This window comes from Limulus polyphemus, unplaced genomic scaffold (genome assembly GCF_000517525.1).
Source record: "Limulus polyphemus unplaced genomic scaffold, Limulus_polyphemus-2.1.2 Scaffold230, whole genome shotgun sequence".
In the NCBI taxonomy this organism is placed as follows: domain Eukaryota; kingdom Metazoa; phylum Arthropoda; class Merostomata; order Xiphosura; family Limulidae; genus Limulus; species Limulus polyphemus.
In genome coordinates, this window is record NW_013665840.1 from 327,969 (window position 1) to 344,114 (window position 16,146).

Here is a 16,146-nt window from a genome sequence, read left to right on the forward strand (position 1 = left end):
GGTTTATTTTGAGATAATTTAATTAAATATTTCAATCCATTTGTGTTATTCATAATTCAAGAAAAGATATTTGATTGTTGGTCAGGAGTAAAAAAAAAAAACACCATTTCATTTTTCAAAAAAAGTGAAGTCAGAGTTTTCAGGTATTGTGATGAATTATTTCATTATGTTGTGGTTTTTCCTCTTAAACCTTCTACAAATAAGAAACAGTAACACTTTATTTTTCTTAAAATTACCTACCATAACCAAGGCACATTATTGAGAAATTTTTCAAGATCTTGTTTTTGTCATCTTACGCCTTTTATTGAAGATGGGAACATTGACAGGGAAATAGATTTGAATGAAGAAGTTTCATAAATAGCGTGAACGGTAGTGTGATGTAAAATTACTCATGCTAGAAATTTTCATAAAAGTGACCCAAAAAACGGTGTTAACGCGGTAACCAGTAGCCCGATTTTAATGAAACTTGTTTTATTCTGTTTCTATTCTTATTTCATTACAAATATGGTACTATTGTGCATTGATTTTGCTGTATTTAATTACAGACAAACAAACAAACAATCTCAGAGGTTTAGTAGTATATAGATAGATATATATTTTGTGAGAGTTTCAAAAAACTGAAGGTAATAGAGTATGCAACAAACTGTAGTTTCTATTATTATTATAAGATTAGTGTATGCCAGTAAATGTTTCTTCTGTTTTCATCTTTTAGGTGAAAATCAGAATTGAGCAAATTGACAACAACCATGGCAACATCTTTGTTGTACCAAGCCCTACGCTCTTTCGTACACTTAAAATCATTTGGAAATCTTCAAACAATACAATGTGCCCAGCAGTTTTGGTCTTCTGAGCCAAATTTTTTGTCACATTATATCAGTGTCAGGTTTCGTTATAGAAAGATTCGGGGAGGCGGTAGACCTCTTCCCTGGTATGTTCCAACACCAACTCCAAGAATCTATGGATGGAAAGCTATTTTACCAAATGATGAAAAATATACAACCAAGCCATTACCAGTTGTCAAGCTAGGGGGCCGAGTACCAGAGACAGGTAATATGGTTAGGGCTCCTTTGTTATAAAGTTGTAGAGCTGTTTATCAAATGAAATAATGTATTGATTAGTGCCTTTATTCAAGTTTTTACATCACAATATTATGGGTGAAAAGGGTAGAATTGGTGTAGGATGATGGGTGGTGTGGTCTTTATCCAGGGGGTAAAAATCAAAAGTAGTACTTTCTTTTGGGGCATCACATACTTTTATGAGGATTGATCAGGAACTAAAGTGAACAAACTTTTAAGGAAATCAAAGTTTCTCTTCTTATGATGTTGTGCTGTACAATGTGTATCACACTTACAATGAGCTACCCAAACAAACAAAAAACTGCATGTGTAATGCATTCTGAAGCATTTGAGGAAAGGGAAGAAAAAATAAGTTTATTACAAACAAATTTACTGTAGGTCCATAAAATAAAATTAATTACTTGAAGTTATTACTGTGCTCTCATATTACAGAATCAAACAACAATTGCTTCTACAGCTTTCATGTTGGTGATTTTCTTTTGCATTAGGGAGTTTCTTCCTGTGCTCCTCGAACATTAAAAGAAGGTACTGTTCGTAGTCCTCATCTTTAGTGTAAAGCCAGCTGTCTTCTTCCACTAGGGCCAAACTATGTTCCACAGTGTCACTGACAGCCCAGAGTTGCTTGCATGTTTTTTTTTTTTTGCCCATCAAGAAATCTTTGTCTTGCTGTTTCAATTGGCATGGATCTTTGGAGAGGAAGGAGTCTAAGTTGATGCCCATGATTTAAAAAACTGGAGGCTGTTTGTCATGATGAAGTTCTTCAGGGCTTCATCCTTTGTCTCCAAGTCCTTCACCTTGACTCAGTTCTGCTGATCCTCGTTCCCATGGTTCTTGAGAGCTTGGACCATACTGCACTTAGTCTCCATAGACACATTGTCAAAGAAGGCAAGAGGGACAAGCTTCTCAGCCAAATGCCAGAGGTGGTAAATGAACTTTTTCTGTGCGGTGTTGTTGGCCACCTGTGGATCCGAGGTCTTGTAAGCTTGAAGAGCCTGGAGAAGCTGCAGGTTGTTCCTTGGAGCAAACAATGGGATGGAAGCTAGGTTCTGTGCTTTGATGTAAATGGTGGACACAAATATGCAAATTCTTTAGCCACCTTCTTTCTAACCATGAAGTTAAACTGGCCTTAGAACATGAAGACTTTGAGACTGTATGTCAGGTTTTATGTATGTATGGGTTGGATTCTTTACAGTAGGTGTATGTGTCTTGTTGGTGATAAATTTCAACAATAAAAAAAAACAGCACACAGGCCACTTGTTTTAAAATAATGTATTAAAACAAGTCAAACGTATATACAAATGTTTGTTACACTATTGGTTATCACAGTTGTATCCAGAACTTTAAATAATTGTTTCTTTTTCATCAAAGTCCACACAGGCTGGTTCAGTTACTTTGGAACACAATTGAGGAGACAAATTATTCTTCTCTACTTTGTTATTACAATACAACCTCTTATAATTTCACTTCAGAAATTGCCAATATATACCCTTTATGGCTATACTCACAGTCACTCAGTCTAGATCTACGTATCTATCTAACTAACTCGAACTATGGTTTGTGTGCATATTTATAGCCTGATCAAGGCTTAGAACATTCTACACACTATGAGATATTATTATTATTATGCAATAAGACTTAATCAAAGCAACAAGAAAAACTTAGAAAGTTCTAGTAACATGATGCAATAAATACAACAATCACCAATTCACAATAATTGAACTACACAACACATGATTTTTACACAGTTATGTAAACAAACCTGTGATAAACTACCACTTCAAGAAAAAACTAGATTTAATACTCATGCTATACTTGAATAATCTAAATCATAACACTTGCACTAACTTAAACAGTCGTGTATATCTAACAATAAGCCCCTCTTCAAGAAAAATATTTACAATATTTTTTTACACTATATACAAAGATTGTTCTCAGTTGAAGCATAAAGTCTACTCATACAGCCTGCACCAACATTTGCAGTTCCCTAGATGGCCTCAATGCAGAACTGGTAGTTCTGCAGGTACAATGACTACTTCATGATCCCTGCACTTTGTATTTTACAGCCCTGGATGTATGGAAGGGGCTGATGGTCAGCCTGGATAATGAACTCCTTCTAGAATTTTCAGGTTGCAAATATGATGGCCAGATGCTCTTGTTCAATCACGGAGTAGTTATTCTCACTACTCAACAGCTTTTTACTGATGTACATTACTGGAAACAGTCTGTCTACATGTTCTTGCAGAAATACTGCTCCAATTCCAGTGTCTGAAAATTGGTCCTTAGTAGTTTTTCACTAATCCTCACCAATCCCTGGGGTGCTCCACTAAAAACTTGGAAGTTGGAAAATAAGGACCACCCTAATGATAGAATTAAATTTCAGGTAATGAAACAACCACTGACTTATTTTGCTCTGTCCAAATGGATAAGGAGATGACTTTCTGTTCCACTTTTCACCGCAAAGTATTTTCATTCCTTCTAGGTCGAGTAGCTGTTCGGACACTAGGTGGAGGACATAAAAAGTTGTATAGATGGGTGGATAATAAGAGACATGGACCAACAGCAGGACATCCAGTAGAAGAAAGAGTATTTCATGTACGATATGATCCTTGTCGAACTGCTAAGATAGCCCTTGTTGCATCAGGATCCAAAAAACGGTGGATCTTAGCAACAGATGGTGTGAAAGCTGGCGATATATTACGAACAACAGGCCACATTCCTCGCATATCAGGTTTGTCTGTAACTATACTATACTAAGGTGTGAAGGTTGAAGAAAAGATACATGCCTTATAAAGTAAGTTCATTGAGTGTTGACAAAAACATTTTCTTCATATAGATCAATATTTTCTGTAGCCAGTCAGTTAAACACATTTGGTGAACCTGAAGTTTTGTGACAGTTGAAATGTGGACAGATTATTAATTTTGACAAGTACATATACATTGCTACTTTCCAAAAGAAAAATATCTTAAAATATCTTGATCAACCTCTTAAAAATAATTTCTTAGATCCTCATGAGAGAAACCTGGATATGAAAGAACTTATTTCTTGTTTGTTTGTTTTTATTACTATAGCAAGTAGTGATATTTGTAAATATATTGTATGTGTTGAAGTGTGGAAGGTTATTTGGGTCACATGGGTGTACATGAATGTATTATATATAATTGACAAAATTCTTTTTGAAATTAGAAGTTGACTTACTACCAGTGCTTTTGAAAATATTCTACTCTCAAAGTATGTTTTTTTGAAATATTTAAATGTGGATTACTGAATTTGAGCCCAAAAATTAATGCATAATATGTATTTATGAGGTAATAACTAAATCAATAATTTGAAGAGGTAAAGTTTTTTTTATGTGTTCGAATCTTTGGTTTTTCCCTATAGTTCGACCTAAAGAAGGAGATGCTCATCCTCTAGGAGCTCTTCCAATTGGAACTCTAATTCACAGTATTGAAGTTGTTCCTGGAAAAGGAGGATTGTTCTGTCGAGCTGCGGGATCCTGTGCCCAACTTCTGCGGAAGGTTGATAAATGTTGTATTGTTCAGTTACCTTCTAAGCAAGAAATCTCGTTACCTGAAGAATGTATGGCTGTAGTGGGAAGAGTTTCAAATATAGACCACAATAAGAAACCAATAGGAAGTGCAAACAGAAATCGTTGGCTTGGAAGACGACCACGGTCTGGCTGGTGGCATAGAAAAGATGGCTACTGTGGTCGTAAAATTAAACCACTACCACCAGTTAAAGAATTTGGTTATGTTCCTGAACCTAAACCAGAAGTTTACAAATTAACTTTTTAATAGCTAAATTAAACCTCATTCAGTGTGCTATGTAGAGCAAGAACTTTTTATGTTCATTAGCAAAGACATTTGTAAAATAAAGATGTAACATTAGCCAAGATATGGATATATAATGTTATGTTTGAAAATATACAAAAAATAAGCATTTCAAGAATGGAACAGGAAGTGGAAATATTGTTCAATAAATAAGTAAGAATTCAAAATTGGTACACAGTTATTGTCAGTAAATATTTAAGTAATTCTAGTTTTTTGAAACTGAAAATAAGGTTACGAGTATAACAATTGGAAACATACTCCTGTCAGCAGATGTGGCCAATGGGGGAAGGAGTGTAGAATGATAAGCAACTACCTTACCAAGGTAATTTAAATTAACCCAGCTATTTTACAAGCAGATACCAGTGTTTCTAACCTTGAAGGTTTAGTAATTTCTGTTCATAATTCGAATCTGCCATTTGATAAAAATTAAAAGGTGATTTGAATAAACAAGTAAAATCATGGCTAATTTCACAAATAATTCCAGAATTATATTTGTACACTCCACAAAAAAATTATGTTATAATACTGCAATTAAGAATAGTTAATACAGATTTTGTGAGTTATGACTTCATTGTTCAGAAATAACATTGAGATAGAGCATACAGTAATATCTGACAAAATTCTGAAGTTGTTCTAACATGTAAAGTGACCATATTTCTGAATTAAAACTATTTTGTTTGTTTTTAATTTTAGATGAACATGTTTAATTATTTTACTTTATAAAGACAGAGTCTATAATTATCTCAGATAGTTAAACTGCCAGATATTCCTTTACCTGCACTGAGTCAAACTTTTTCACTTGGTTTAGTGTGAATTCTAAAGTAACTGTACATTCTTTCTCTCAGTGAAAAACCACATGCTTATGAATATTTTATCTTTGAAACAAACTGCATATATATATGTACATTAAGAAAACGGAACATGCTGTGCTTATTTCTCATTATGGTCTAAGCTAGATGCCCCCCAACCTTTATGTAGTATAACATGTCTCAATGTTTCAAATTATGTATTAACCTGAAACATTTTTGTGTACCACTTTGTGTACGTAATTAAATACATACCAACTGATTCAAATATATAATGGAAAACACGGACAGAAATAAGAAGAAATGGCCTATTTCTGCCATGAATATCAATTCAAATTACATTTCTTGTTGGCATCTGAAAAATACATATAGTACATTACTTCACTGTTTATCAACTTGGTTTGTTTTCCACAACAACCGATGTCAGTATTAGTTGCTCTGTGCAAGTGAAAAAAACACTTGGCATTGGCCAAGATGTATTACAACCTTTTCATTCTTGTAAGTATGGACAATACAACCTGGTAATAGAGATATACAGTTCAAACATTACACAATTAAAACTCGCTAACATTGATATGCAGTACATATTTTAAATATTATAAATCAAAATACCCTTTAATAAAGAACACAAGCACACACTAAAAAAAAAGCTAAAGAAAGTACAAAAAATCCATCAAAAAGTTTCAGACATTGGCCAAAAATATACTGTTTAACATTGCTGATAGCTTATTTTTCATACACCATAATACAATATTTACAATACCCAGTTCAATTCAACATACTACATGAAATAAATCCACTAAGAAAAAATTATATATAGAAATTGAAATAAACTGAAAAAAGTGAATTTTTTTCAAACAGTTTTATAAGCATAAATATAATGACATCTCCAGAATATCTCTTTCTTGGTTCAATATTTCACTATTACAGGAGCTATGGACATAATTTCACTAATCCAGTTGAGTCTAACCATAATACAGAAATAGACCCTTTAAAAACATCAGAGCATGAGAACAACTTGTCATACTAAACAGATCCCTCCAAAATTAAACCCAATCTTATTGAAAGAAAAAGAAAACAAGATGCACAGTAATGATCTTTTAGAGACTTTTATACATATAATAAAGAATTTAAATTACTTTAGGATACCTGCATGGAGACTATATTCTATATAGAATTCTCAACATTCAGCAACATCGGGTGATTCTCTTGAAACATTTAATGAAGTTTTTCCTCAGAAAATTTACTCAGTAGCTTGAAAAGCAGTGATTATGACACCTATTCATTTATTTTATTTCAATCACATGACCTCTTAGCTTATGTAGTTTTATGTTATACTGTAAAATTCTGATAACTTGGAAAGCAAGGGTTGCAAAGCTCTTTCAGCTTAGTTTTCAAACTCCTAGCTACCATCTGAAGTCACACAAACTCATTATAGGCACAGTGTTTACTAACACCAGCCATCCTAATGATGATTGAGTAGCAATCAACTGATATTCAGTGGATATTTCCTATAGTGAAACTGCTTGATAGCTCAGAAAATAATGGTTGCTTAACTCTTTCACTCATATTCATCTTGTGATCAATAAACCTTCTTTACTTAAATTAATGAGTTCCAGTAATATTTAGTAGGAGGCTGACAGCAGTCTTTCATTCCTAACTTCAGTGTTTCCTCATCTGACTTATAATGGATAGCCAGATAAATACTTTCAGCTTTCTTCATTGGATGATTAACATGAGATAACACCCTCTTTGGTCTCAATCTCTAACTCTTAGTTGAGTTGGTGTACTGTGACATACAAATACAGCTTATTGATGTGCTCCACACATTTTCGCGTGCCTCGTGTACACTGTAACATGTAAATCAATGGATTGATTTGACAGAGAGTGGGGTACAATCCTGTTAAGCTAGATCTGAGTTGCTTTCATGCTGTCAGCATCTACCAAAAAAAGAACAGTCTGTTCCTTTACCATCTTCTCATAGCAAATCTGACGTTTGGTATACTTTCATAGCTGTAGACATGCAAACTGATGTAAATCAACTAAAGCAGACCTTAACCTCTTCACGTAGTCTTGTGGACATTATAGATCATTGATTTCAGAGTAAAACCATACATCATATTGACAGGAAGCAGAATTTCTCTCCCAAAAATGAGCATGTTTCGCAAACAACCTGTACACTTCTGTTCATTTATCCATACACCATCATGACATTCAGAAAGTGTTCATCTTAGTTTGTTTACCTGGGATTAGCAAATTTGTCAAGCATTTGCTTGGTAGTTTGTATTACCCATTCTGCTAAACCATCAAACTGGCAGAAATAAGACAAAGTCCACATCCTCACCACACCAAACATTACACAATTTGGAGAAACATTGACAGCTAAAATTACCTGATCCATGAAGTACTCTTCCAGTTCTCCAAACCATGCTATCCAGTGTGTCACCAACATATCAACCACAGAGTGTGCCAAAGCATAGACCAATTTATAAGTTTTGTTCCATTTTGTGAAGTTATCAATAGTGACGAGTATGTACCAATGATCTTCTTCAGTTTCTGGGGGTGTACCAGTGATATTCAGGGCTAACCTCTTTTCAGGAAACCCAACAATTACTTGCTGGAGTTTACCCTATCTCAGTTTGTTCTTTCACTTCGTGGGACACATCATATATTTTTCACACTAGCACCAACCATCTTAACTTGAATGTGGCCAGTAGAAGTTTCATCAGATATCAGTACAACCATAACACCTTAGTGTAATGCCCTTCAATCTTTATGTTATGTAACATCTGGAGAATTTCTTGCCTTAAAGCTCCAAACCACTAGTTGCAGCACAGGCTGAAAACCACAGTTTAGTCATTAATAACAGTGGTGCAACACATCTTCCTGCACTCCACAACTTACATGCTACATTTCTTAATTTGTGGTTGCTGAGCCTTACTTGTTGCACAACAAGGAGTATTCGTGCTAAATTTGAATCATTCAATTGATCTTCCTAGAGCTGCTGAAGTGTTCCATTAGTGAAATTTCCTACTGCATGGCTAGATGTGTTATGACAGAAATGGGTTCAACTTCCATGTAGTGTTCGGTAGTAGGACATTCAATGAACAGACAGGTCTATGTTTCTGTGTTGTGTTGCCAAGGTGATGCATTATAGCAAAGCAATGCAATGTTGTTATCCAGTGTGTTATCACCTGTTCTAGGTTTTAAAGTTCATTAACTTTTTCAGCAGATTATGCCCAACCCGGACAGTGAACCTGTTAACCATACAAGGAGTGCCAATAGTCTTTTATGAAGGCTATAACTTCAAGCAGTTCATTCTTTACTTGAACAGTATTCGCATTACATGTTCTCTATCCTGCAACTATGATAATTGCCCTGATTTCACTATCACTGGTGTCAGTTTCCAGTAAGAACTCTCTGTCTTATTATAGGTATGCCAGCACTGGATCCTCCAACAAAGCAAACTTTAGGACTGGAATTTTTGTTCACATTTCTCATTTCATCTGAAGTGCATCTCATTTTTAGTGAGAACGGACAATGGTGCTGCTATCTTGAAAATGTTGGCCACGTAGCATCAGTAATACAATATAAAATCAAGGAAACCTTAGACTTCTTAGTTGGTCACAGATTAAGGCCAATCTCTCACTGCTACTAACTTAGCACACTGTAGACGAACTGTTTAAATATGAATAAGAAATTCCACTTTTGTGCATGAGTGCACAAATTATCTGGTTTCAGTTTCAAGCCTGCTTTCTTTATCCTCTGTAAAAACTATTCTCAGTTTGTAGCTGCAGATTTGAACATGTGACCAAACACCAAAATATTGTGGATGTAGACCAGGTATTTCTCCTCTTGCAGCCCTTTCAGTGTAAGCTATATTAACTTCTCGAAAGCTGAATTACTCAGGTTGAATGGCATGATGTAAACTTCATACATACCATTTCTCATGCTAAAAGCAGCCTAAGCCTGCTTTCATCATCGAGTTCGACATGTTATCATCTGGATGTCGATTCAAACAAAAACCTTCGGATGTGTCCATACACCATCTGTTTGTGGCAAGGGGAAAATGTCTGTGAGAGTTACCATGTTAAACTGTCTTAGTGCTCTTTTCTTCTTTCTGACAGTTACTACTAAAAATGACCAAGTATTCTCTGAAGGTTGTATGATTCTAGTATTCAACATCTGCTTTATCTCTACACTGGCCGCATCTCTGGTGCTGCGGTAAAATTAACTGTGTAGTAGTTGTTTAATTGGATTTGTGTTACATGCATTTTTATGATGGTGAGTGCTGTTGTTTGATGCAATTAGTCATCTAGTCCTTCAAGTACATTGGCATAGTCCAGATGTTTCCAGATTGTTTGCATAATTTTCAACTAAAGATCTGAGATGTGTTGGTAACTGCATACTTGGTTTTGGATGCAATGCGATGGATGCAGACCTAGTGTCACCACTAACCTTGGTTACTTCCACTTCACTTACCTCACCAATGACCATTTCAGCATAAAGCTGGATAGTCAATCATCCGTAATTATAAGAAATACTGGGACTCCATCTTTTCTCAGACAAATAACCACCTGAGTAATTATTCTTCTTTTCTGGACATGAAACAGTTTATTTTATCTGTGAGCTCTATAACTAAGTTACACAGCACTGATGCACTAGACTATTTATAGCGAACCATTCAAACCACTTGTGTATACAAAGGGGCTGTTATTCTCTCTGCTACATACATTCATGCAGTCCATGGCTTGATCTAGCCAACATTGTATAACTTCCATGGAGCATCAGTTCACAGGATGCATTGGTGAAATTGACTGATAATTTCTGTAGTATGTCAGAGATGACCACCTTCCTTCTCTGAGTGGCATCTAGACACAGTTGGAGATTGCCTCCAGTAATTAACTACTTGTTAGAATGAAGTTGGTATCCACTGGGAAGTATAGTGATCTCAGTTGGAGAGCCTGATATACCATAAGAACTACCAGTGTTTTGACCACTGTATCACCAAGAAACTTGATATCTTGCTCTTTCACCCTCACAGGTACATAACAAGCTCTGCCCTGCCCTGAAATCTGGGTTGACAACCAAACTTTTCAGTGCAAACTGTCTGCCATGCTCCACCAAGATGGTGGTCAGGTTTACTTGGGGTCTGTTGGTTTACCATAGCATATAACACTTGCTGTTCATTCTCCTGGACCTGCTGAATCATTGGTCAAGCTCAATAGTCTTATTTATTTTATGTTTGGTAAAGTAAAAGCAGCAACAATAGAAAGTGACCCAACATACCACACCAAAGTATACACTGTTCCTTTCTTCCAGGACAAGCAGAGATATCATCATTATATGCTGCAGAATCTAAACCATGAGAAGACTGGAATAAGTCTGCCCATTCGTTGGAAATTAACGTGATTACATTGTAGTGCTAAGATGGTGGGTGGATGTTTAACCTTCAGCATGGTGAAGATACCTGGGTAGGATGGTCCATCTGTGGTATGGTCTGCAAAATTTGCTACTGCAGGCTTCTTCCTTTTTTGTAAATGATTTTAAATTATTACTTTGTACCTTTTCATTATGAAAACTGTCTTTGTAAGGGTGAGTATATCTCTCAAACCCATGTTACGCTTGATGAATTTATCCCCAAAGATGTGTTCAAAACCTCCTGAAGCTATTATTTTATCATGCAGATGGTGCATATTGTACTTCTCTTCCAAATCTTGAACTAAGCATAATGGATTACTCAATTTTACATTGGGTTGAATTGCCATCACGATTTGGCTATTACAATATCTTAACATTCTAATTGTTAACTGAGTCCAGGGCTGGACCATTCAAGCTCAAGTCTGCCTACTCCTGAGACCAGCCATTCTAGACAGTTACCTGACTGAAGTACTTCAAGTAATGATCTGAGTCTTCTTCCATCACACTTTTCAACATTGGGGGGCAAAATCTGATTCAAATCACTCACAAGGACCTGTGGTTCCAGCCAAAGTATCTTTCTTTCAGATTCTTGGCCAATTCCTGGTGGAAATGTCATGAGTATGGTGCAGTAGGTGTACTTGGAGATATTAAACATTGGACAGATAGTCATTTCCTGGTCCAGGGCAGCAGAATAACAAGTTACTCCAGGCATCTCGTTCGTTAGCTCTGACTCACTCCAGGTTTCTTCACAATCTACGACAATCCTGGCAGGAAACTTCTTGACTCAGAGAATATCTTGATTGCCCCATGATTCATTTTCACCATTTGATGTTTGCTGTTTCACAAGCCAGGGAAATAGCTCTGATTGGTGGATTTCAGCCAGCAGCAGCATTTCCAGTCCTTCTTTGTCAATCTTGGGTAGCGTTAACCAGAGCTGGGATTGAGTTACTCTGACTGACAATTGTCTATGAATCGTGCAGAGGATACACCATACAGTCTCAGACTCTTCAGATAGCATTCCACCTCACTTTATATGTTTCCCTTACACTGAGATAAATTATCAGGAGCAATGCCTGATCTGCTATTCTGGATATTGGGTGATATTCATTAGTGCCGATGCAGAGATATAAAGGTCATGTAATTTTGCAGACCAGCAAGAGGACTTCTATACCTGAAAGCTCTGTCATATGACTGCCTATTTTTCAGTGACTAAGCCTTCATCTCAGTATTGAGTACTTCTACTTGCAGAAAATTCCATTCTCTGAGTAAGAAGTATTTCTTTAAACTCAATTACTCAAGAGTTCAAGTTAAAGCAATACACGTTAGCAGAATGCTGCAATAATATCCTAGTAGTGGCACCAAAAGTTTTCCTATGTGGTATTCTCAGGTAAACTGATTTTCCAGAAGAGGCTTGTCAAGATAAATTGCGAATTAATACTGAATTCCACTAAAATTGAGTCTTTACTAAAAATAAATGAACTTTACACAAAATGTGATTGACAGTGAAAACAATCTATTCAAACAAACACAATGTGTGTACATGTGTTGAATGCTGGACAGTCAACTTTACTAGACTTATGAAGTGATCAGGCAGACTCGATACTTACAAATCCCTTGATACTTACAAACTGAATGACTCACTCATGATGATACTTCAGACTATATAAACCTTGTAGTACACAGTAACGTCAGATTCACTCACTGAAACTAGCACTATCACGTGACTGGCCATTTCTATTCAAACATAAGGAAGGTTATAATATCAAGATATAATTTGATCTAGAATTGAAAGACACTACTGTCGACTTTCACGTATAAGAAACAGCTTAATATCTATACCACCCATGTGAAGACCAGGTTTTACCTCCAAGAGAATGAAAAAGAACAAAGGAAGCTAAAATAAAATGAACTTTACGACTCTTTTTACCAGATATACATTTACCAGATGCAATCTTGCATAGCAACACACAACTGAGTTTTAAATAAACAACACAAAGTTCCCCAACTTTAGAGGAAGATTGGAAGTTTGCTTAGAAAATTTATACCAGCAAATATCTGCCAATATTCATCATAAATTTCATTATAACTCTCCTAGATAGATCACACTATTATCATGAGACATTTGACCAATGTCAGTGGCTTAGAGAGTAATTGTTAATCTTTGTGGATTTCTGCAAGCACAGCAAAGCATGATATCCATTGTTTAGCTAACACATTTGTAACAGAGTATGCTAGTGTGTCAATGGATTAGCTTTAGCCCACTTAGTGAAGTAATACATAATAACCAGCAAATACAAATTACCATACTCATTTGCAGCTGCAGTCTTCTTCTTGGTATATGTTGTCTGTTAGCCAATTTTATTTTTCGAACAGGGTGGTCACATTGGAATACATTATCCAGAAATCTGGTCGAGGCAACAGAATTGGGAGAATTCAAAGTGAGACTTTATAAAAGACACTCAAAAGTCAGAGGTGAACATAGGTAAGTGGAAGGTCGATGAAAGAATGGGACAACCGCAATTGGTCAAGAAGCCCCTTGTCCCATAAATCTTATGTTAATACCATCAATGATGAAAATATATTTTAATTAACAATTATTAAACTAATGTCTCTGCAATTTTCATTTTAGGGCGAGAAAAACAAATTTCGGTATCAAAGGATGTAATATATAAATTTATAATACATAAACTTAGTATTGTTACGTCTCTGGTCGTTTGTTAATTTCCGGTGTAAATTCTTCCGGAGGAACTTCAGCGATACAAGTCTTTTCTTAAATAAAACTAGTTTATTAATTCTCAATACAACTTTGTAATACACAGAATTTCCACAGTTACTTTAACTTAAACCCACGCTATAATTCACAACGATTCACGCACATTACTTATGGTCACTACCGCTCACTTGAGTCAATTATCTGTCTATCTGCAATTATATCTCCGCTTCATTTCCCGGGCTTATATACTAAAATAGAGGGCGCCTAGAAAAGACTAGAGTTGCTATGAACAGTCATGATTCTTCTAGAATCTCATGACGTGTTACTAGCGTCACGTGACTTCCGCTATCGTAACAGTATTCTGAAAATTGTTTAATCTCGAAGTCTAAGTTCAACGGAGGTCCAGTTCAATCTACAGTAGTATTGTTCGTCCCGAACAATAGCCACTTACATTAAATCAATAGATAATTAACAATAACTTAATTAAATGTACAGAATTTACAAACACAAAATTAAAATTCAACAAAGTCTCTTAATTTTACGGGACGTGTCTTCTTCTGTACTGGTTTCTGTATCGTTGGCTTCTGCTTCACGTAGGGTTCATCTGCTCCATCAGGAAATGTCCTATTATCGGTAATAGTCACATCAGTGGTAGTAACTTCATTAAGGACTTCACAGTTTCCCTTCTCAAAATCGGGTACAGTTTCTTCTTCGACAGTGGCTTTTTCAGGTGACACATTTTCAGCAGCGTCATTTGTTTCGTTGTTCACTTCATTCCAACTGAAATGTCCTGGACCGTGATAACGCCAAAGCCTGTTGCCATGCATCACCTTTGGCTTACCTCGACGACCACATTTTATTCGGATCCACTATGTCATATGAGCTTTCCCATGGAGAAGACAACTTAGGAGACCTCCCTTTGGTCTTCCTGGTATTATACAACAACACCTTGTCTCCTGGTACAAAGCTGACTTCAGTAAATCTCTTATATAACATAGCTTCATGGAATCAGCAGACGTTTTCAAGTTTGAACACACTTGATGGTAAATATCATCCATCCTTTCAGGTAACACTTTCACGAACTCTGACACATTTTCAGGCAATTCTTCGTAAGGTGGGCGTCCTGTTATCAGATCCACTGGCAACCGAAGTTCCCGACCAAACATCAGCTTTGCTGGAGTGTATCCAGTGGCTTCCTGCTCTGCTGTCCTATAGGCCATCAACAGTGGAGGGAGTAAGACATCCCAGTCATCTTGGCAGCTATTACAAAACTTTGTCAATTACTGTCCCAGTGTCCAGTTGTACTTTTCTACCATCCCATCAGACTGTGGGTGAAGTGGCGTTTTCCTGGTCTTTCGGATGGCAAACAACTTGCAGCATTCTTGGAACACGGCTGATTCAAAGTTACAGACTTGATCAGAATGCAGTTCGTATGGCATACCAAATCTGAAGAAGAAATCAATAATAGCCGAAGCTACAGTTGTAGCTTTCTGATCTGGTATTGCATATGCCTTAGGCCACTTGGTGAAGTAATCCATCACCACACAAATGTACTTGTTTCCAGCACGAATTTAGGGCAAAGGACCAGCAATGTCAATGGCTACTCTTTCCCTTGATGTGCCAACTTGATATAACTCCTTTGGAGCACGTCCCTTATGCTTGGGTCCCCTTTTTGCACAACATGTATTGCAGGTCCTGCACCATTCTTCCACATCTTGCATCATACCTATCTAGTAAAATCTCTGTCGTAGGTGACTCAATGTCTTCTTAACTCCAATATGTCCTCCTGTTAAACTATCATTGAATTTACGCAGCACAACTTCCCGTAACTTTCTCGGTATAACTGTTTGACAGGTCGTCACTTTCTCACCTGCAGTTTCCCGTCTCCGGAGAAGAATACCATCTTCAAGCTTCAACTGGTCCCATTGTGCCAAATAGTTCTTTGTCACAGGGCTTAAGCTAGACACCTTCTCCCAAAGCAGGGTGCAAAACACTTGCTTTTAGAAAATCAATTATTGGCTTCAAATCTTGGTCTTTCTCCTGCTCTGGTTTAATATCTATACCTGGTTCCACTTCACCATCATCAACTCCTTCAGTCACTTTGACTTCAGCTTGATGACACCTGGTTAGTTCAACCTCTCTTTTGCAGCAATGTGTGCAGTCATTTTTGCAGGGTCATCGGCTCAGTCCCTCAGCATTTCCATAAGATTTTCCTTCTTTGTATTCAATACCATAATTATACTGGTCTATTTTTTCGATCCAACGTGCCAGTTGTCCCTCTGGGTTTTTAATGATCTTAACC

General features: G+C 36.4%; 1 protein-coding gene across 3 annotated transcripts in view; it reads left to right on the forward strand.

Annotated features, from left to right (window-relative positions):
* LOC106478600 (39S ribosomal protein L2, mitochondrial-like) overlaps positions 1 to 5,509 on the forward strand; it is a 14,640-nt gene extending 9,131 nt beyond the window's left edge. For all 3 annotated transcript variants that reach the window (XM_013939155.2, XM_022382205.1, XM_022382206.1), the window contains exons 3-5: positions 713 to 1,047; positions 3,556 to 3,804; positions 4,456 to 5,509. In XM_013939155.2, coding sequence (XP_013794609.1) covers positions 747 to 1,047; positions 3,556 to 3,804; positions 4,456 to 4,868 — 963 coding nt within the window. In that variant the 5' untranslated portion in view covers positions 713 to 746 and the 3' untranslated portion in view covers positions 4,869 to 5,509. The remainder of the gene's footprint in view (positions 1 to 712; positions 1,048 to 3,555; positions 3,805 to 4,455) is intronic.
* Positions 5,510 to 16,146: the final 10,637 nt, after the last annotated feature.